This window comes from Protopterus annectens, chromosome 10.part0 (genome assembly GCF_019279795.1).
Source record: "Protopterus annectens isolate FY-2018-M chromosome 10.part0, PAN1.0, whole genome shotgun sequence".
In the NCBI taxonomy this organism is placed as follows: Eukaryota; Metazoa; Chordata; order Ceratodontiformes; family Protopteridae; genus Protopterus; species Protopterus annectens.
This window is the reverse complement of record NC_056744.1, coordinates 337,219,794-337,243,555: the sequence shown is the minus strand read 5'-3', so window position 1 is coordinate 337,243,555 and position 23,762 is coordinate 337,219,794. Positions and strand designations below refer to the sequence as shown.

At 41.4% G+C, this 23,762-nt stretch overlaps 1 protein-coding gene across 2 annotated transcripts in view; it reads left to right on the top strand.

The window, feature by feature from the left end:
• The window catches only part of DARS2 (aspartyl-tRNA synthetase 2, mitochondrial), a 1,354,455-nt gene that overhangs the window by 497,070 nt on the left and 833,623 nt on the right, over positions 1-23,762 (top strand). For both annotated transcript variants that reach the window (XM_044085228.1, XM_044085227.1), the window contains one exon: positions 3,798-3,905. In XM_044085228.1, coding sequence (XP_043941163.1) covers positions 3,798-3,905 — 108 coding nt within the window. The remainder of the gene's footprint in view (positions 1-3,797; positions 3,906-23,762) is intronic.

Here is a 23,762-nt window from a genome sequence, read left to right as displayed (position 1 = left end):
GCCCCCATTCTTCTTGACTGCATCCACCCTTTTCTTCAGCGTTGGAAATCAACCCAAGTGTGATGACTGCAACAGTGAAATACGAAGAACACAGTACAGTTTTGTGTACTTACCAAAAATGTAGATGTTTGAGTGTATTCACTGTTGCAGTCCTGGTTTCCCACCCTCCATCCCCCTTCTCTCTCTCTCTCTCTCTCTCTCTCTCTCTTCCTCTCTCCTTACAGGGAATTTTTAGTATTTACTTTCTACTGGTGGTGTTCTTCCACCATATCCTAGCTCCCTATTTGGGGGCTCCTGACAGTTGGGGCAAGAAAAACTGATATTATGGTGTTGGCTGCCTGATTTTATACCACTGATGACCTGACGTCAGTCCTGGAGCGACAACAACTGACGCAGAAATACTAAGCCTCTGGTATTCGGGCCAACTCAGGGCTACCCCTGGCAGGATAACTCAAGTGTGATGACTGCAACAGTGAATACACTCAAACATGTACGTTTATGGTAAGTGTATACAACTCTGTGGAGTCTGCATGTCTTCCCTGTGGTCGAGTGGCCTCCAAAAGACATGCGTGAATGGGCGTGCCATCGCTGAAGGTTGGGCGTTGGGCTGGCAACTCGGCACCATAAAAAATCTACTGCCAATCATTAGCAGACCAGAGTTCCGCTGTGGCGACCCCTAACCAGGAAAAGCTGAAAGGACAAAAGTACACAACTGTACTTTATCGGTAGAACACTCATTTCTGCCCAAAAAGAGTTCATGAACCTACTGGGACTAACTTAGTCAACAAAATGTATATAAATTAATTAGCAAAGTTGCAGTCCTTTTATCATTCACTTGCACTCCAGGAATAACATTATGGAAATGATCCAGCAGGACAAGACGGTGCTTTTCCTGGATGGTAATTCTGCTGCAGATGGCCAACTGCATAGCTTCCCTAGTAGATTCCAAATTGATCCATTTCTGTGAATGGATCACCACTGTGGTACATAGGGGAGTCCCGAAAAGTGCTGATGCATCTATACATCAACACACCATTTATTTATTTATTTATTGATTTTATTTGCAGTTTGATTACCGGGGAAGTCCACTGGGCCGAATTGACCCATTTTCAGTGGAGGCCCGGAGAGAAAAGTTCCAAGATGCATTATACAATTTAGATACAACTGATAGTTAATATTAAAGATAATATTATATAGAATAGTTACTCATAAATGCATTCAATATCCTGCATAGTTAAATTCATTAAGCTTGAAGGTAGGTATCATACAGTTTCATTGAGGAGAAAAGATGTGTGTTAGGTGTGGAAACAGTTTACATACAAACCTTTTAAGAAAATGTAAATACGCTTTACATACACACATCAACAGTAGAATGCTATTTACAATATTTACACGGTTGGGCTGTGTGAGATTAGCTGTAGGAGTTGTTGAGAGCTTAGAGAGAAGCTATAGAAATTGTTGAGAGCTTAGATAGGCTCATAGGAAGATAACTATGAGAGTTGTAGAGCTTTGGAACCAGAGAGAGAACCCCCTTTGATTAGGTTGGGTGAAGGCAGGTACATTTCCATTTAGTCGACAGGTGTTTCAATAGTTGGGTTTTGAAGTTTTCTGAGTTTGGTATGGTTCTTAGTGTGGAGGGAAGGGAATTCCATCTTTTTGCCTACTGAGAAAGATAGGAGAAGTTGGCCAGCAGGACGTTTAGGTTTATGGATAGTAATTAAATTCTGATTTTCAGATCTGAGAGCTGTGTTGAGTGTATAAGGGGGAAGAATGTTGGTTAGAGCGGGACATTTTGAAATATGAGTCTATATGCAGTAGTGAGTTGGAGATAGTCTAGGTAGTTTGGGAGTTCAAGCCAATTCAGGGATTGTAGGATTAGGCAGTAATGGGTGGTATTTTTAGATTTAGAGGCAAATTTAGAGATTTTGTTGTAGCAGTTTTCTAGTTTAGAGGTGATAGAAGAGGACAGGTTGGTTAGGAGAGGGGCTCCGTGTAATAAGAAAGGAAGAAGATAAGTCGAGGCCAGAGTTTGCCTGGTAGAGTTGGAGAGAAAGCAATTATTCCTGTACAGCATACCTAGCTTTTGGTGGATTTTCTTAATATTTTGTTGAATATGAATATCAAACTTGAGGTGTTCATCTACAGTAATGCCAAGTAGTTTGGCAGAGGGGACCACTTCTATAGGTGAGTTGGTTTGACTATAGACTTTGAAGTTGTTTTTATCATAGTAGAGGGTCTTTGTGGGAGGGAATAGTAGAATATTTGATTTATTTGCATTGAGAGAGAGGTGGTTTGGCGCATCCAGTTTTCAGTTGTTGAGAAGACAGTTTGGGTTTTAGTCAGCTGTTCAGAGAGTTTTGAGGCAGAGCAGACTAAGGTTGAATCGTCTGCGAATTGAATGATTTTAGCATCAGGGATAGCAGTGTGAAAGTTGTTGATGAAGATGTTAAAAAGCATTGGCCCAAGGATGGATCCCTGTGGTACGCCAGTTGGGGGAGGTAGGAAGGAAGAGATGGAGTTCTTCCATTTGACTGCCTGTGATCTGTCTGATAGATAGCTGGAGAACCAGGATAAAGCATTATGTGAGAGATTAAGGTTTGAGAGATGACAGAGAAGGTGTTTGTGGGAAACAGTATCAAAGGCTTTAGACAGATCGAGTAAAACAGTAGAAACTAAGTGTCCTGAATCTCGGGCTTGATTGACAGTTTCTAGGAAAGAGAGTAGAGTGGTTATTGTGCTATGGACTGGACAGAAGCCATGCTGGGTAGGAGTACGAAGATTGTTTTGGGTCAAGAAAGCATAAGATGGAGGTGGATGCATTTTTCAAGGATTTTGGAGATTGGTGAGCACAAAGCAGTGGGGTGAAAGTTTGAGATGCTGGTATTTTTGCCTCCTTTATGAAGAGGAAGAATATAAGCTGAGCGCCAGAGTTTGGGGACGTATGATTCTTTTATGGATCGGTTAATAATGATGCTGATTGGGAGAGCAATGCCATCAGCAGCACATTTTAGGAAGGAAGAGGGAATTTTGTTGGGATCGTTAGAGCAAGGTTTTAAGTTTGGACAAATAAAGTTAGTAGAGATGGGTTTGAGTTCAAACAGATGAGGTGAGTTAGAAGGGGGAGAGTGTAGAGCAGTTGGGTTATTATTGGGAAATGTCTTGGTGAGGGTAGTAATAGCTTCTATGAAAAATTATTTAAATTCAGAGCCTAGTTTGAGGTCATATTTACTTGGGTCAGGACAGGGATTATTCTTGGAGCCTGGATTGAGGAGCGAGTTTATTGAGTTTCAGAATTTTTGGGGTTTTTATTGTTATTGGATTGAAGTTTGATATAGTAGGATTTTTTGTCTTTGGTGATTAGTCGTTTTGCACGGTTGCAGAGCTGATTATATTGGAGCAAGGTATTGGCCAGTTTATTGTATCATACCATAATACCATAATTGTACCTTAATCATACCATAATTGTATGATACCATAATATTGTATATTCAGTGAGGTGGCAATGAAGTGAAACGGTTTGGAAGTGGGGCCCCAAAATGTAGAAATGGTTTGGGAGTGGGACCCCAAACCGGAGAAGTGGACAAGGAAGTAAGCTGACAAACCATAATCAGTCAGCATAGTTGAGTGCATGAATTTATTGTTGGCATTTCATATTTCAGTTTTCATGCTTGTGAATCCTGTTTTCCATTACTGCTGTAGTGCCTTTCCAATGTTTTTTTTCAGCATTTGGTAGTGTCAAGTGCCTATTAATTAAACCTAGCTCAATTTATTCAGTGCTTTCTATTCTGGTTTTACAGATTGTTGATGTGAGTGAAGTGTTCAAAAACACAACTCTCCCTTTTGTACAAGAAGCCTTAAATAATCCTAATGGCTTTGTCCGAGTCATCTGTGTGCCTGAAGGAGCGGTAAGTAATTGCTTCTGAGTATGTTTGCCATTTGAAATATTTTTTGCTGATGAAGAAAACTTTCTCTTTAGGTAGTTATGTTATATATGTGTAAATGCTGATATTCATTTAGATTACCTAAGCAACTTGCGTTGTGTGAGCATATATAGTCTGACCACTTTGCTTCATATAATCTGACCAACTTGCTTCATATAAACATATATAAATTGTCTGACCACCTTGCTTCGTATAATATAGATAATCTGATCAACTTGCTTCTTATAAATATGTATAGATTATCTGACCAACTTAAGTCATATAAATATAAACTGTGCTGTGATGTCATATACAGAGATTTAGATGGCTTTGTGCCTTGTGATGCCTCTGTTTCCTGTCTGATTTATATTTTGTTGTTTTACAGGTAAGTAGACTGGGCGTCAGAGATCCAGTTTTCAGTCGCAGCATTTTAAGAAAATAAATCATAATTGGTGTAATAATACTTTTCATAATGCAGAGGCAGTAGTAGTGTTTATTGTACTGATGTGGCTAGAGAGACAGAAACGAAAGGTAATAAAACAGAAGACTGTGCGAGTACCAAGTACTGACTGCCTGGCCGTGCCTGTTGACAAATTCAAGTGTAATTGGTTGAGACAGTGGGAGTTGTTTGAGAGATACCTCCAAAGAAACAGTAGGCTCCAACCCAGGAACCCACAAGAAAAAGTAAATGTAATTAAAATCAACCACAGGACTGGCAAATCCGACAATAAGGCACAGACCAGAAGTAGAAGAAAAGCAATTTTGGGTACAAGTCCTGCCATAACATATGCTAGAGGTAACAACTTGAAAGACATATTAGAAAAGAACAGTAGTGGATATGGAAGATCTAAGATGACCAAATGTGGTAGGTGTAAATCATGTAGGTACATTGCTGAAGGGACCTACCTGAGTGTAGTGGGCTACAAGCGTACCATTGCATGCCCTGGAGTTTGTAATTGCACCACTAGAAATTGTGTATATATAGCATCGTGTATGTCTTGAGGCATTCTATGTGGGCATGACGACAAGAAGTCTAAAAGAAAGAATAAGGGAGCATTGTAGTTCCATAAGAAGGAAGGACGAACACAATGCCTTATATCTACACTCTAAAAATTGTCATGGATTTAAAAAGTTTTTATTCTTTATAGTTGATAGGGTGAAACTAAATGTTAATTGTGACATCAAAAACTGTGTAGCTCTACGTGAAACGGAATGGCAGATAAGGTTGAATGCCACGAAGTTTCCAGGGCTCAATGAGTGTATTTCTTTAAAGCCTGTATTGAAGCACAGAGCACAATTTATTTGAGAAGGTGACAGGAGTTACATCAATTTATAGTATTAATACAATAACAACATTATTATGACCATTGGTATATATACATTAATAGGTTATACATTCATGTATAAAAATCACATATATACATTATTTGTTATTTGTTACAAATATTATATATACAAAAATATTTAATATCAAAACAGGTTTAATTTTTTAATTCAGTATTTAGAACTATGCAAAACAATAAGTTGTTTATTAATTATTAATATTTACAACACAAAAAGATGTGTAGGCTTGGTTTTTTGCATAACATTTTTTAAGTAGAGTATATATATTTTTTATGTAATTGTTTAGGTAATGTAACTTTATTATTTGTTTGTTATACTTTATTTAAGGAAAAGTTTATCATAAGTAAGTAATTTGTTCATCATCTGTTAGAAGAATTGTTAATTGACAGATAATTTAATTGATTAATTGAGGTATAGTGTTATTTAAGTAAGATAACTGGGTGTGTTTTATCATTGACTCTGATGAAGCCAGTGTTACTGGAGAAAGCGCTCAGTCAGTGTGTTTTACTGGACTAAACCGTATTTTTTCTACTTCTGGTCTGTGCCTTATTGTCGGATTTGCCAGTCCTGTAGTTGTTTGAGAGATATTCAGATATACTAGAGTGAATTTAATAACTATTGCTCACTGATAGACTAACTCAGGAACTGTGATACACTTATGTGAATTTATAAGAAGAAATAGATTAGTACAGGTGCTGTTTTAGTGTTTTTTTAAGTTGGGTTATGATTGCAGACAAGAATAAGTTCCATAATGTTGCATCTGTGGTAAACAAGGCTTTTGAAGACAGAACTAAGTGAGATCGGGTGCATTCAGGGGGTGTTGTTGACTTAATAGTTCTGAGTTGGATTATTTTATCTTTATTGCTTTTGTAAAGCTTTAGCAGTGGTTTCAGTCTGATAGTTTTTTTTTAAATGACTGTGGCTTCCAGGAGTTGGGTTTGGAGTTGTATTGAAGGATGTGGGTTTTTTGCAGGAGCAGGTAGTGATATTCTAGTCCAGTTTTAATATATTCGTTTAACTGGCAGTAGACTGATCTGTCTTGCACTCTTTTCTGCTGTGATCTAGATCAAATGGACAGGTGTAAATGTAATTTATGGACAGTTTAGAGTAGCCAGTGTAAGAGGTATAGAGAATGTGTTTACTCTTCACTGTGCAGAGCTCAGTATCCACTCCAGTTTAACACTGAATGATCAATGATTGTAATGTGTCTTCACTTGCAGAGAGTCTGGGAAATGCACATAACAAACAATGCGTGTTGTTGAGGCAGATTAGCAGTTGTATATTCTTGGAAGAGGAGGTAGATAAGAATATGAGTATATGGTTTAGTGTTGGTGTTACCGTAAAATGTAATAGGATTTTTTTTGTTTCATTAGTTCCCACCCCAGTGTAAAGGGCATTTTGCAGCACTGTTGTTATCATTTCTTTGTGTAAGTTAATAGAGGGAGCAGAGTCTGTCTGTACTCTCAGGTGTCTGTCCTTGCCACCTTGTTCTGTAGGATTATTGGGGCGGGGGCTTGGTGGAGGCCTAGTCTTTTATGAGTATCTAACAGCATATATTTTGTTTTAGAAAAAATAATGTCAAACTGTAGTGACAGATGCTTTGAGTACAGTGTGGTTTGCTTATTTATTTATTTGAATGTGTTTACTGGGTAAATTAATGATACCCAAGGGCCATCATTTTCAAATCATGATGAGTTTTGTGCAAGAGTAACTAACTCCCAGGTGCAGAGAGAGAGAGACACGGACCCTCTTTACACTTAACCAGCTGAGCCTGATTCAGTTAGTTGCCCGGGTGCAGGAAGGGTAATTTGGGGGAGGGTGGTGACCTGCTGTGTTGCTTACAGTGTATGCAGGCCAGATAACACTAAAACCAATGGGACTGGTCAAAGATGGGCATTGGTCTGGTAGTCTGCACTGTAACAGTTTTCTCTGTTCATTTGTGGAAGGCTGAACATTTACACACACACACACACACACACACACACACACACACACACACACACACACACACTCACTCACTCACTCACTCACTCACTCACTCACTCACTCACTCACCCACTCACTCACCCACTCACTCACTCACTCACTCACTCACCCACTCACTCACTCACCCACTCACTCACCCACTCACCCACTCACCCACTCACCCACTCACTCACCCACTCACTCACTCATTCACTCACTCATTCACTCACTCACTCACTCACTCACTCACTCACTCACTCATTCATATACTCATGCACACCCACATGCACTGATTGGCCAGTATTGTAGGGCCTGCTTCCGAAATGCACAGTCACCACACTGGGTGGAGTTAAGACTGTATACAAACCTCCCAGTTCCTGATGATGGCCATAATCTCCTGCCCTTATGTCCTGCTCCCTATGTCTTTGGACACCAGCTGAAGAGTGTAAAGGATGGACCATTAAAGTCTGAGTGTTCAGAAATGCAGAGGAGAAAAAGATACAATTAAGTCCTGTATTTATTTATTGATATTTGTATGAATGGTTACAAGTCTGTTACATAACAATTTGACAAGGTTATCTCCATACAGAAGAAATAAGTGGAGGTAATGAGTTTGAGGATGTCATTGATAAATAAATGAAATACCACTGAACCTTAAGTAACAAACTTTGTGAGATTCAGGTGTTTATTGCATTGCTGAAGATGAAATTTTGATATGATACGCTTTTGGTGTGGAAATTTAGATTGATTCAACTGAAGCTTATTTGGTCTAAGCCAAAGTGAGACAGAGTTTGTAGTAAATTTTTGTGGCGTGTTGTTAGAGACTTTAGCCAGGTCTATGAAGAGGGTGCCTGTTTAGGTTTCCTTTTCTTTTTATTCTGGCTCTTAGTGTTACTTATGAGAGAGATGAGGGCAGCACTGTGCCCTTTTCTGAAGCAATACTGACTTCTGCAGAATAGAATATATTTCTTTGGAAGTGAGTTTAATTGTGCTGTAATTAATATTTTCTAATAGTTTTAATAAAACGGAGAGAGCTGATACAGATCTGAAATATTGTGGGGCTTTGGGACTGTGTTGCTGGTGATGTTTATGTGTAGTAGGTGGTGGATTGTTCTAAATGACATGGTAACTGCATGTTATGCAAGGTTCTGAAGTATAGTTGCATGGTTAGCAACTCAGTACATCTCAGGCAGCGGAGTGTTTGCCATTGATTCTGTTAGTGAAGGGATGTCCTTCAAGGATGCATCTGCAGTCCTAACATATGGGTTGTCCTGCCTCAGGCAGCCCTTCGGTCGGCCGGATTCCAAAGTCTGGGTCTGGCCTCTGCTGATGTCGCACTTCACCCGACGTCATAGCTGCTGTGAATTGGGTATAAAGGCATCAGCCGACGCCATTTTCCTCAGTCTTTCTTGCCGGTGCCCGAAGCAGAAGCTGTTCGCAAGTGCCGGTCGGTCAGATCCAGAGATTTCTACTACCAAGACTTCTAAAAGCTAAGTACCCCGTTGGGGACTCTTTCTTGCCTCAGCCGATGTCAGAAAAAGTAAATAATTGTTTAACTTGTGGGAAACAAATACCTCATAAGGATTTCCACTCTTACTGCCTTCCTTGCTTAGGCCCAGACCACGACGTATCAGCTTGTCTAGCCTGTGCTTCCTTCAACCGACGGACACTTAGACGTCGGTTGGAGTTTGCAGAGGAGTTTTTTGGTCCCGCTTTTGCTTACAAAATGCCGTCGGAGACTCCGACTTCACAATTAGCTAAAAAGCGTAAGGAAAAGGACCGAAATGCACAGTCACCACACTGGGTGGAGTTAAGACTGTATACAAACCTCCCAGTTCCTGATGATGGCCATAATCTCCTGCCCTTATGTCCTGCTCCCTATGTCTTTGGACACCAGCTGAAGAGTGTAAAGGATGGACCATTAAAGTCTGAGTGTTCAGAAATGCAGAGGAGAAAAAGATACAATTAAGTCCTGTATTTATTTATTGATATTTGTATGAATGGTTACAAGTCTGTTACATAACAATTTGACAAGGTTATCTCCATACAGAAGAAATAAGTGGAGGTAATGAGTTTGAGGATGTCATTGATAAATAAATGAAATGCCACTGAACCTTAAGTAACAAACTTTGTGAGATTCAGGTGTTTATTGCATTGCTGAAGATGAAATTTTGATATGATACGCTTTTGGTGTGGAAATTTAGATTGATTCAACTGAAGCTTATTTGGTCTAAGCCAAAGTGAGACAGAGTTTGTAGTAAATTTTTGTGGCGTGTTGTTAGAGACTTTAGCCAGGTCTATGAAGAGGGTGCCTGTTTAGGTTTCCTTTTCTTTTTTATTCTGGCTCTTAGTGTTACTTATGAGAGAGATGAGGGCAGCACTGTGCCCTTTTCTGAAGCAATACTGACTTCTGCAGAATAGAATATATTTCTTTGGAAGTGAGTTTAATTGTGCTGTAATTAATATTTTCTAATAGTTTTAATAAAACGGAGAGAGCTGATACAGATCTGAAATATTGTGGGGCTTTGGGACTGTGTTGCTGGTGATGTTTATGTGTAGTAGGTGGTGGATTGTTCTAAATGACATGGTAACTGCATGTTATGCAAGGTTCTGAAGTATAGTTGCATGGTTAGCAACTCAGTACATCTCAGGCAGCGGAGTGTTTGCCATTGATTCTGTTAGTGAAGGGATGTCCTTCAAGGATGCATCTGCAGTCCTAACATATGGGTTGTCCTGCCTCAGGCAGCCCTTCGGTCGGCCGGATTCCAAAGTCTGGGTCTGGCCTCTGCTGATGTCGCACTTCACCCGACGTCATAGCTGCTGTGAATTGGGTATAAAGGCATCAGCCGACGCCATTTTCCTCAGTCTTTCTTGCCGCGCGGTGCCCGAAGCAGAAGCTGTTCGCAAGTGCCGGTCGGTCAGATCCAGAGATTTCTACTACCGAAGACTTCTAAAAAGCTAAGTACCCCGTTGGGGACTCTTTCTTGCCTCAGCCGATGTCAGAAAAAGTAAATAATTGTTTAACTTGTGGGAAACAAATACCTCATAAGGATTTCCACTCTTACTGCCTTCCTTGCTTAGGCCCAGACCACGACGTATCAGCTTGTCTAGCCTGTGCTTCCTTCAACCGACGGACACTTAGACGTCGGTTGGAGTTTGCAGAGGAGTTTTTTGGTCCCGCTTTTGCTTACAAAATGCCGTCGGAGACTCCGACTTCACAATTAGCTAAAAAGCGTAAGGAAAAGGACCGACACTCGCGGTCCGCGGTTTCGGCCGAAACCACGGTTAAGCCAACCGCGAGTGTCTCGGTTTCGGCTGAAACAGAGTCCTCGGTTCTTCCTTCGGCCGAAAGCTTGCCTCCGATAGCCGAGGCCTCACACAGCATGGCTGAATCTGCTACTGAAATTTCTCCTGCTGTTGCAGGCACCCAGGATTTATCAGATACTATTCCTTTAGACATATCTACTCCTGCACGTGGAGCTGCTAGGCCCCCTGCATCTATGTCTATCAAGGCTTTCTCTAGGGCTAAAGCAGCTAAATCTTCTAAGGCCTTGCCTGCTAAAACCCTCTCACACAGGCCTACCTGTAGCTCCCAAATGCTCAGCCTGGCTGAGGATCTCATTTCTTTGATCAGGGGATCCCAACTTCACCCAGACAGGGCCTCTCAACCCCCTCCAGAGAAGAAGCCTAGAGCAGAGCCCCCGGATCCAGTTTCTACAGACTATTCCTCGGATGATTCAGAAAACTCAAATCCTCCAGAAGGCCCTTATTCTCCATATGAGGATTCTGATGCAGAAGACTCCATTCCTTCTGCCTGTCCTCCTGAGGAATTTTCTTTTGGGGAAACCTTACATGCTATGAGAGAGCAATTTCAATGGCAGGGTCAGGATTTTTCAGATTCAAGGAAAAGGCTAAGGACCTTTTTGCATTTACCACAGCATAGGCCTTTAGCCATTCCTCCAGTACTAACAGTTGTGGATGATGCATTTAATGATGCCTGTACTGCCCCTGACTCTCTTCCCCCGGCCCCTGCTAAGCCCGACAGATATTACAGGGTCCCGGACACACACTTTCACTTGTATAAGGCTCCTATTGCAGATCCTGAAACCATTTCACAGGGCCCCAAAGCTGTAGCAGCTGCCTCTGCCAAAAAAACCCTCCCCTCTGAAAGAGAATCTAGAACATTAGAGAGATGGGGTAAAAAAGTTTATACTTCTGCTACTCTTTCGGCTAGGGCCTTAAACTGTCAATTCCACATGATTCAGTATCAGGAATTTTGTTAGACCAGCTAAATAAAAACTGTCCTCTCCTGAACCTATAGACCGTAAGTCCCTTCAGGATTTGGTACATAACACTCAGCAGGTCAGTAATCATTCCTTAAAATGCGGCTATGATGCACTGGAGGCTTCCTTTAGATCAGCTATGACTGGAACAGTGATCAGAAGGCATGCATGGTTAAAAGAGCAATCCTTACCAGACCATGTAAAGTCAAAGCTCCTAGATGCTCCCATGGAGAAACAAAGTTTGTTTGGCTCCCCTGCACAGCAAGTGCTAAAGAAGGTGGAAGAAAAAGCAAAATCTGTCCAAACAGTCAAGGATTTCTTGCAGGTCCAGCCTCCGAGGTTTAGTAGAAATTGGCCTTCGAAGAATTGGTCCTTTCCAGACACCTCCAGAGCACAGAGAGGCAGAAATAGGTGCCCAAGAGGCAGAGGTCAATCCAGAGGTGCCTACAGGGGACGTCAGTGGCAGACTAACAACCAGAGAACTACTGCCACAGATCCAGCTACTACCACTACCACAGGACAGACACAATGACTTGACTCTGATACCGCCTACCAGGGAACAACTGGAAGCACCCTTAGGCGGAAAGCTTGCCTTATTTTCCGTAAACTGGCATTACATTACAGGAGACAAATGGATTTTACAGACAATAGACAAAGGCTACAGGTTTCACTTCCACACTCTACCAAAAAAGAGAGGAATGCCAAACCTACCACCAAACCAAAAAACAAACGCTCTACGACAAATCAACCACTTACTAAGGATGAGAGCTATAGAAAAGGTACCGCCTATGGAACAAGGGCAAGGATTTTACTCCAGACTTTTCCTGGTACCAAGGAAAGAAAACCAATGGAGGCCTATTCTCGACCTGTCCGCTCACATACCTCATTGTTCCAAAATTCAAAATGCTGACCCTACAGCAACTTCTTCCCATGCTGGGCAAGGAGTCTTGGCTGGTGACTCTAGATCTCAAGGAGGCATACCTGCACGTCCCTATACGACCAGATTGCAGAAGATACCTCAGATTTCTTGCAGGATCAGAGCATTATCAATTCTCAGCATTGCCCTTTGGCTTATCTACTGCGCCCAGAGTATTCACAAAATGCCTGGCATCAGTAATTGCTCATTGCAGGCTTCAGGGAATTCAGATTTATCCATACCTGGACGACTGCCTAATACAAGCGGACAACAAGACCAAATTAACAAAAGATTTGGAAAAGGTTATACAACTACTACAAGCCCTGGGATACACAGTCAACATGAAAAAGTCAAGGCTGGTACCATCCCAAAGGATAACATTCTTGGGTGCAGAACTGGACACTTCAAATCAGATGGCATTTCTCACAGCAGAAAAGCAAAAGCAACTACCACTCTATTTCAGGGCATTAACAACACAGCACCAGCTTACAGCAAGGAAAGTCCTGCAAGCCCTGGGTTACATGGCATCCTGCATAATATTGATTCCACATGCCAGGCTGCATATGAGGAAGTTGCAATGGTACCTAAGGAATATATGGTCTCAACACAAGCACAGTCTAGAAGCCCAGATTCCAATAATTCCATGCCTGAAACAAGAATTCCTGTGGTGGGCTCAGGCCTGTCAGTTGAACAGAGGACTGCCTTTCCACAAACCTCGCCCAAGCCAGACTATCACCACGGACGCCTCAGACCTAGGCTGGGGGGCACACATGGTGGACAAGTGTATACAAGGCTTATGGACACAGGACCAGCTGAACCTACACATAAATCAAAAAGAGATGCTGGCTGTGAAACAGGCAATTCAGACATTCAGATCATTTCTCCAACAGGGTCATTTGCTGATAAGGACGGACAACACCACAGTCATGTGGTATATCAACAAACAGGGAGGCACACACTCATATCCTCTATGCCGGATGGCAATGGACCTGTGGAATGTGGCCCTGAACCTCAACATTCAGCTCCAGGCGATATTTGTGCCAGGAAAAGAAAATATACTAGCAGACACCTTAAGCAGAACTACCACGGATGCCCACGAATGGATGCTGCATCCAGACATCTTCAAATCCATTGCAAAGAAATGGGGACTACCAGAAATAGACCTGTTCGCATCCCCACACAACCACCTATTGAGGAAATTCTGCACAAGGACATAACCACCCACTTGCTTGGAAGGTGGACTCCCTATCCTTCAGTTGGGAAAACCTGACAGCATATGCATTCCCACCTCTTCCTTTGATGCACAAAGTGCTACTGAAGATCAAAGAAGATCACCCAAGGATTATCCTGATAGCTCCAGACTGGCCGAGGCAGCATTGGTACCCGCTGCTGAGGAGTATGTCTCGGACACACGCATGGCCTCTACCTCTAGTTCCTTTACTGCTAACACAGAACAACTTCAAGATCCTACATCCAAACTTGAAAACACTGCAGCTAGCTGCTTGGAATATTACATAAAACAAAATAACCCAGATTTATCTCAGAGGGTTAAAGACATTATCCTGGAGGCTCGCAGACCCTCCACAAGGAAGACTTATTCAGCCAAATGGAAAAGATACCTCATTTGGAGTGCAGCAAAAGGAGAAAATGTATCATTAGCAAACATAGCTAACATCCTGGAATATTTAGCAGAACTTTTCCACAATGGCCTGTCTTACTCCTCCATTAAGATTCATGCATCAGCAATTTCAGCAGAATACAACATGGATCCTCCAGTCTTCTCTCATCCTCTACTCAGGCAGTTTCTGAGAGGAATTAAAAATGTAAAGCCTCCAAGGAAGCCACCTTTGCCTACATGGGACCTTAACTTTGTGCTGGAAAAGTTAACACTTCCCCCTTTCGAACCAGCAGCAACAGCAGAATTACAGTTTTTATCTTGGAAAACTGCTTTCCTGCTTGCAATCATTTCAGCAAGAAGGGTTTCTGAATTACAGGCATTAATGGCAGTACATCCCTTCCTTATCTTCCATCAGGATAGAGTGTCCTTGAGAACTAACCCTACTTTTATGCCAAAGGTGGTCTCCAGGATATCATTGAACCCAAGCAATCCACCTACCAACATTCTTCCCCAACCCACAGAACAGGGGGGAAAGACTACTACATACCTTGGATGTGCACAGGCAATTGCGCTACTATCTGGACAGAACCAAGAACAATAGAAAAACTGACCAGCTTCTGGTAGCATATGCAACAGGAATGGAAGGAAAAGCAATTTCAAAACAGACAATCGCAAAATGGATAGGAAATTGCATTAGATTTTGTTACTCTTTTCATGGAAAGACAACTCCAGAAAACATCAGACCTCACTCCACAAGGGCTACAGCCACTACTACAGCTTTCTTACGAGGAGTGGCTACCAAAGACATTTTAGAAGCTGCTACTTGGAGCTCCGTGCATACATTTGCCAAGCATTATAATCTACCTTTATACTCCAGATCCCGAGCAGGTTTTGCAACTGCTGTTTTGCAAGGGATCTTAACTACACCATAATCATCTTAGTGCCTCCTGCCCCAGTTTGGCTATGGTATTCTACCCATATGTTAGGACTGCAGATGCATCCTTGAAGGACATAGTACAGTTTTGTACCTACCATAAATGTAGATGTCCGAGAGGTATGCATCTGCAGTCAGGATTACCCACCCTCCTTCCCCTCTGTGGTACTCCTAGGGTATTTGCCCATCTTGTAGCTAGCTGGGGGAATCTATTATGGTGTATTTGTTTGTATATATGTATATACATGTTTATTTTTGTTTGCTCTCTACTGTTTGGAATCATTTGCATTTATCCAAATTTAGCCTTCCTAGAGGGCACCTGGCATCTGGGGCAAGAAACACTGAGGAAAATGCCGTCGGCTGATGCCTTTATACCCAATTCACAGCAGCTATGACGTCGGGTGAAGTGCGACATCAGCCGAGGCCAGACCCAGACTTTGGAATCCGGCCGACCGAAGGGCTGCCTGAGGCAGGACAACCCATATGTTAGGACTGCAGATGCATACCTCTCGGACATCTACATTTATGGTAGGTACAAAACTGTACTTTCTGGCACCTCCTTAACCCCCCCCCACTCCTGACTACTTTTAAAGGAAGAATGAGGGTTAAGGAAAGACAGCAGCCCTTTTTTCTAACAAAAGGCACAACTTTCTGTCAGTGCAAGAAGTACTTAAAACATTTCACTCCCTGAAGGTAAATCAAAGTTTGAAGAGAACTACTATAGTAAGAATTACAGCACATTGGACACATTTCCATTATAAGGTCCTATATATTGAACAAAAATGTCAGCGCAGTGCCAGTAGTTTTAAGGATAGCTGCTGTTTTCTTCTTTTTTTCTGGCTATGAAATGTTTTGCAGTACTTTTAATTTGCTGTTCTGACTTTCTGTTTAGCCACCATATCTGTCCTGCTGTTATCTATATTGAGTGAAAGGAATTTCTCCCAGTATTCACTAAAGTACGCAGATGGGCCCCCAGTGTTCACTAAAGTACGCAGATGGGTTATACCCGTTTTTTACAAGTCAGTTACAAGTGGATAAGTCAGCTCTTTTTTGTAGGTCATGGAGGAAATCTGATTTTAGGGATATGTTATGTGTTGAACTGGGATGGGAATAAGTATATTGCCAGCATGGAGGAATTTTGAGTAGAGGCCATTTGTCCCAGGGTGCTCATATGAGCATTTTAGTCAGTTTCTTATTTGAAATAAGATGGGCGAGTTGAAGTGCAGATGTGAAGTTGGTATAGTGTTGCAGCGGAAGACTTTGGTATTGATTTAAGGCTGGCATTGAAGTTGCCAGTATGTGTGAAGTGTGATGAAGATGTGTCAGCAGTTGTGCAAGAGTTTGTTGTGATGGTGTTGAGGTGCAAAAGTGGCCTTTTGGTTACGTGATGACTCAGCTTTTTGTTTGTTGATCTCTCACAGTGCTTTTACATGTTTGTTTAGGGTTGTTTTGGATATAAAATTTTGTTTTTCTTACAAGTTTTTCACATTGAGCAATTACAATGACTCCAAACCTTGTTCTGTAATTGTACATGTTTTTATTTCTGCAGTCGGTCGTAGTTTAGATTTGATTTTTATTCCTTTAGTTCGTATCAGAAAATATCTTTTATAGGGGCAGTAGGATGTTTAGGAAGTCATTTAGGGCAGTATTATAATCAGTTTGTTTGACTGCAGTGAAGTCAGTTTGTGTTTGCAGATTCTTTCAGTAATAGTGGAGAATGTTTACACCCAGTAGTTTATCTTGCTGTGGTGGGGTGGTGGCAGGTAAATATTTTGGTAATGATACTGTGATCACTTAGGAGAGGGTCAGTACTAGAGTGCGTTTTACTTTTGCAGAGGTGTTCGTTAGGACCTAGTTAGTGATGGCATGATTGATTGATAGGGGGTTCATGTCTCGAAGGAAATTGAGGAGCACAAGATGTGAGGGGAATATCTTTTTGATTCCTGGTTCGTGCTGAAGTTGTGTAGTCTAATGAAGTGACATGCACAAGTATGACTGAGGGCGATTTATAGAATGGAGTCTGTGAATTGTGGACGATTTGGTACCGCTGCATAACTCACTGATATGTGAAAATGTAAATGACTGCAAATTAATGATGTACTGATAAGCTAGTTCAGTCACTGATGCTTGTTGATTGATTGATGTCACCTATCCTCAAGCCACGCTTCAAGCTCTGGTGTTAAAATTACGTCTTGCATATTGGGTATGATGTTTGTGGGTTTTAGTCAAAATTCTGTAATGGCTGTTTTGCTGGCTCATTGTGTATCATTATTCCAATTAAATGAAACTCTGTTGCTAGTAGCACCTTTTTATTAACCTTTTAGGTAGTGCAGATATGTTGTAGTGGGGCCTGGCTTTAAGGGGATGTCGTCTGCTAGTAAATGAAGCGCCGTTGTTTTAAGGGTGGCAGTTTTAGCATGGGATGTATAAATGGCACTTTGTGCTAACTGGACCCTTTAAGCTGTAATGCACTTAGAATAGGTTATTGTAATTGGTATAATGGTAACTGTAGATTTCCACCTTACTATGGTATTTGTGTAGTAGGTTGTACAGTTTTGAAATTTTAGTTCTGGAGTTAGCGTTGCTTTGATATTGCATGTAATCAAAGCAAAGGAAGATGTAATGGTGTTAACTTGATAGAGTTGTGTGATGCTTATGAGAGATCAGGCCAGTAAAGTTACTATGAGTTTCATGATTATTAAAAGGTGACAGTTTGCATAATGAGTGGTAAGTGATGTTAAGTGGGCATGATTTTGACTTCTTTCGATGTGTGCCTTGTGATTGAAGGGTATAAATGAAATTGTCATCAGAAAATCCAGAGTGAGAATGGGTGAGGTAAGAACATTTTTCTGTGAAAAAGATATTGGGTATGCCCCTGATTCCTAGTACATTGGACCCCTGTTTGCTGACCCTTGTATTATCAAGTCTAAGCAGATTATTACAAATAAACTGATGCAGACAAAGAATTATCCTAAGTGATCAGTTTGTGATCATATCAGTTTTACCATGGGGATGCTGCTGTACATAAAGTAGCATTGGAGTCAGCCCGCAGTTTGAAGTGTACATGCTAGTTCAGAATATTGTTTAGAAAATTAGCTGCAAGTTGAATAAAATGTGCAACATTCATTAGATATGATGTGTTGAGGTAATGAATCGCAATTAAAATAAACGGCTGAGAATGTTTCCTAAGGCACATGTCTCATTCAAGGTCCTTAGTAAATTAAGGAGACTGTTCTGGAAAAAAATTCCAGCATTTTCAAACAGAATTTACATTAAAAACACTCCATCGAGGATAGGACACCCGCATAGAACATTATTTCTTGCAGTTTATTTTCTGTTGAGGTTTCTTTCTTAAAGTAAGTTTGTCCATTTTTATACAAGTGTTAATGCTTAGTGCATTATCACAAACACATTTGACTTGCATAGTATAATATGTAACTGTGTCTGTGAAAGAAGTGTATTATATTAAGTGAATCCCCTACCTTTTTTGACCTTTGTTACTCCCCACCACCACCTGGACTTAGTCTGATGGCTACTCCAATTTCACCCAGTTGGCCTGTTAACTCAAGCAAAATGACAGGGTTTTCCCAGGATACATGAGAGCCTGCTGTCCATTTGTTCCTGCCAGGAATCTAGGCCAGTCCTCTGTTCCCTGGTGAGAGTTGGGTGGTAGGAAGTGGGCAAGGTTGCTGGTTCTGGTGGAGGGCCTACTCTCTCCCTTTGGCAGTTCCTCCTGAACCTGCAGGCTCTGCCTCCAGAGGGGAAGCATACCTTAATATTCCAGTTTTCTCCACGGGCTGCATACTGCAGCCTTTTTGGCTGTATAACAGCATGGGCTTGGTCAGCTAGGAATTCTACTAATTCTCCTGCTAGCCATCACCAGTGTATCAAGCAAGACTATCTTGCCTCCCCTGGGATGTGTGACCCAGCAGTGGCTACTTGCTTCCATCCTTCTAGGCCAATGTCTACAGGCATCAGAGCCGGGTTCAGGCACCTAGGCAGCGAGACATTTCCCTGTGGTACATTTGATTGGGGACACATGGCTGAAGTGACATTCAGCTGCAGAGCAAATTAGCATATGCTGCCATGTTCACAACTTCAGTAACCAAATGCACAGGGGGAAAACAATGCCCATGTTCCCCAAGGGAACATGAGACAGCAGACAATATGGCAGGCATCAGCAACAGGCTGGCCAGAGGGCATGTCAGTGGCAGTAAAAATGCAGTGCACAATGGGCAGTGCCTTTATAATAGGAGTGTGTGGACCACTGGCCCCTTCACAGTGTCTAGGGAACATTAACTAAAACACATACAGGAATATAAATGTGACTACAGTATCCTGCAGGATTTCCCCCATGCTGTAGCACACTTCTACATGTTGTAGTCAGAAGTATGTACCGTACACTGAGCACAACACTCATTACTTCTTCTGCCACCATTCATTTGGTTATTAAAGCTGTGGGCATGGCAGTGTGTGCTTCTCTTCGCCCACATGGAATTTGCAAACAGCCATATTTCTCTGCAGCTGGATGTCACTTCAGCCATGTGCCCCCAGTCAAATGTAATACAGGAACATGTCTCGCTGCCTAGGCGCCTGAACCCCATCAGAGCCACTAATCTAACTGGGTTTATCTGCAGCATTTTTACGTCTTTCCCCTTGTACACCATGGAGCTTGTTCATTAAGTGAGTGACATTGTGCCGTATACATGCACTAAGTATTACAACAGGTATGTTGTCAGTCTTCAATCAGTGAGTGGTTGATTAACATTAGCTAAAGAGCCCAGCTGTACAGAGTCAGGCTCTGAACATAGCCCTAATGTCCTGTGTTTGAATACTGGCTTATGGCAGTGGAAGAGCCAGGTAGGAGTGAGTTGCCAACCCTGGAGGAGGGAGAATGGTGTTACATTTGGGTGTTTTACAAAAGTTAAGACTAGGTACATTACAAAAATCAATGTAACTGGTACCACTTTGGTACCAGTTAGAGACAGTTGTTCTAACTACTGATATAGTAAAAAGTGAATGCCCTGGGCTGGATAATCTCTGGGCATCTTCTCCTTAGCATAACTGCTGCAAGTAGCCACAGACTGATTTAGTATGATCTGAAGTAGCAAACACTAATCCTGATGCATAGTTTCAAGAGAGATTGAAGACAGTGTTACATGTCATATCTTAATCTTTGACTGTACAGCTCCAATAGAATAAACAGCATCACAGCTATAAAGTATATGTATCCAAGACACAAATTATTTCTAAACACCGTGTTTAAAACAAGAGAGTGATTCAAATAATGCACCAAAATGAACACGGGCATCAGTAAACGCATTTGTGCACTAAAATCGTATATATATATATATATATATATATATATATATATATATATATATATAGTTTACTGAGAAACTGAAATCCATAAGCATTTTACAGATTTCTTTCTTCCACATAAGCACCAAATAACTTGCTGTTTGAAGCTGCTAATGACATGAAGTCTAAATCCATGTGACATATTTCAGACTACATTAATTTAGCATATGTGCTTGAATTAAATAATCTGTACCTGAATGAAGTAATGTTACGGTTGCTACAAATACCTGTCAGTGAAAGTCTGTGTGGCTACATTATTGGTGCATATTAAGTGAACTGAGCTGATACTTTGTAGTGATTATTAGCTTCAGACATTTGCTGTGTGGTGGGGCGTCTGTGTGTCATTAATAAGTTGAACTTTGACCCTAATAACAGCATGTTTTTCTTTTCTGTGATAAGCTGTGCAAACATGCACCAGCTTCCTAATGTGTTTAACTTACTGCTGACCAATGTAACAGCAGGTTGTAAGTGTTTCAGATTAATGCAAATAAAGTGGTATGGTCTAAGGAATCATTTTATCTCCTGTTGGCCCACCTCTAAACTTTTGCTTCTTTTGTTAACCTAAGCAGGCAGTCAAGTTCATGGATCTAGTGGTTCTGATGCTATTCATTTTGCAGATGTGCAAAAGCTCCATCGTAGCTGGATCCAAAGATGCCTTGTATGCCAGGCATAGATCGCCACTCAGGTACCTGAAAGAGACTGAGTACAGAAGCAGGGCTTTAAGGGGATCTGTATATGAAAATGTGTTTATACCCTGGATTCTCTTGGTAAGGAATCTTTGTGGTCGTTCCATTTGTTGCAAATGTTTGGTCAAGGTACATGCCGAAGGGGGCATTGTACTCAATGATGGAGCTGATAAGGGCCGAATAAAGTGGCACCATGACTTCCCTGGACCTGGATGCCATCCCTTTACTTATAAGTTGGGTGACATAGAATGATTTTCTTAACTACCTTGGCCATATGTTGGTCAAAGGCCAGATTACCATCTACATATATTTCCATATTACTGACCACTGGGTCAACTGTTATGGTGTCTTATTGATGGAGTAATTAGCCTGTGTGGCAGTTTTCCCAAAAGGCGCTGTAATGATTTTTTTGGCATTGAGTTTTAATCTGTGACTTGAAATTAGTCAGTTGTCTGTGTTAGACCCTGTTGTAAGATGTTTGTGTCATGAGGGGAATTTGATATTTCCCAGTTTGCAGTCATTTTGTGAACTTGGTCAACAAAAGGCCCTTGACATTAGACTTTACCTCCAAGAAGTAGATATCAAATAGGTACAGTCCCAGCACAGAGCTCTGAGGTACTCTACTGATAACCGGTCTCTTAGTAGGGGTAGTCTCACCAGTCCTGACTTCCTGGGTCTTGTCTGTGAGCCAGCTGGCAATCTACTAAGTTGTGTATGGGTTTATCCCCAGTTTGTTGAGTTTGTCAACTATACCAGAGTGGAGTATTGTATTGAATACTTTAGCCATGTCCAGGTAGGCAGTAGGCACTGTTTTCCCCTCATCCATTGCCTTGGTGACCCTCTCAAAGAAGTCCACCAGGTTTAGTGGACATGCCTTCCCTTGACAAACCCAGACTGGGTTGGGTCCAGTGTCTGAAGGTTGCCTATGTCTTTGTTGTTCATTTCCATAACAATTCATTCCATGGCTTTGCATATTAGACTAGTCAGACTATAATAGGTCTGTAGTTTCTGGGGATCATTGATGGACCACCATTGTGAAGTGGGATAACCATTGAAGTCCTCCATTCTCATGGTACAAAGCCTCTTTTGAGGCTCTAGTTGAAATGTAACTCGAGTGGTCCTGATAGGACATGTTTCAGACTATTTAGGAGGCAACCCAGGAATTGTCAGGGTCCGTTGAGGTTGTGTTTCTGGCCTTAGCAAGCACTGCCAAGACCTGCTCTCTCTTAATAATTGGGGGATTATGCTAGTACGTATTTTATGTGGGGAGTGTGGATGAAGTCTGATATGTGTTTATCAGCCAATTCACTATGTTGCTGTACTCCAATAAAAAGGAAAACACCAAATACTGAATAAAATGATCCAATGCCAATGAAGTGAAGTAGAAGAACGTAGTTCAACAAAAATAGCGTACAAACTGTTTTTATTTGACCGCTTTCGTAAAAAACTTCCTCTGAGGAAGTTTTTTACGAAAGCGGTCAAATAAAAACAGTTTGTACGCTATTTTTGTTGAACTACGTTCTTCTACTTCACTTCATTGGCATTGGATCATTTTATTCAGTATGTTGCTGTACTCATTGAAGGTGGCAAAAGTGACCACCAGTTCGGCAGTTTAGGTTGTGAGACCATCTTAACCTCATAATTGGCCTTGTTGGACTTTATTGGTCCTCTTAGTTTCCTGTTTAATTTAATGAGCGCTCCTGTTATTGTAGGAGTTACTGTTTCTAATTTTAGCCATGACTTTTTTCCTTTTGTTATATAGCCTGTTAAGGTTAGGATTCTGACAGTGTGTTTGTGTTTTTATGTTCCCATATTGGTGAGTACCAGGTCCAGTATGTTTGAACCTCTGGTGGGTGTACTTACTATCCGGTCAAGGGTGTTGGTATTAACAAGTCCAGGAGTCTTTGTGCCTGCGAGTATGAGGCAGTGTATGTCTCCCATTCTGTAGAGGGGTAGTTAGTCTCCCAGGAATAAGGTAATTTGTTTAATAGTGAATATCTGCAGTAGGTCTAGGTATGAGATATTCTTGGGACATAGAGGGTGACATGTAGCTTGCTAGGATGTGGTGTGGGACTTGGTGATTACATGTGGATAAATTTCAGGATATTGTCCTGTTTAATCAGTGTGGATAAATTCCAGGGTATTGTCCTGTTTAACCAGTGTAGATAAATTCCAGGGTATTGTCCTGTTTAACCAATGTGGATAAATTCCAGGGTATTGTCCTGTTTTGCCAATGTGGATAAATTCCAGGGTGTTGTCCTGTTTAACCAAACTGTGCTTGTTGCTAATAAAGATTGAGATGTTTCTACCTTTTGCCACTGTCTGTGCAACTGATGGTCTAAATGTGTGGAAGGCACTAGAGCCTTGCACTGCCAGAGTACTTTCTGCAGATTTAAACCATGTCTCAGTTATGGCACAGATATCTATGTCCTCCAGAGTGAGGAGAGCTTGTAGGGTGTAGAGTTTGTTTAGGCTACTAGCATTGAGAAGTAACACTTGTAGGTTTATTTGTTTTTTTATGCTATGTCAGTAGGTTTGTCAATTTGGCATTGCCTAAAAACGGCTGTAAGGGGGTGAGTAAAGTTTCAGCCAATATTTGGAAGTCTGGGTAGACAGGTTGTAGACCATCCTTTGCAAAGCAATATGGTTTGTTTTTCCATGTCCTCCCATGCTGACAACTATTGAATCCTTGCTAAAAAGACACAAGAAACTAATCCAATTAGAGGGCCAAAATA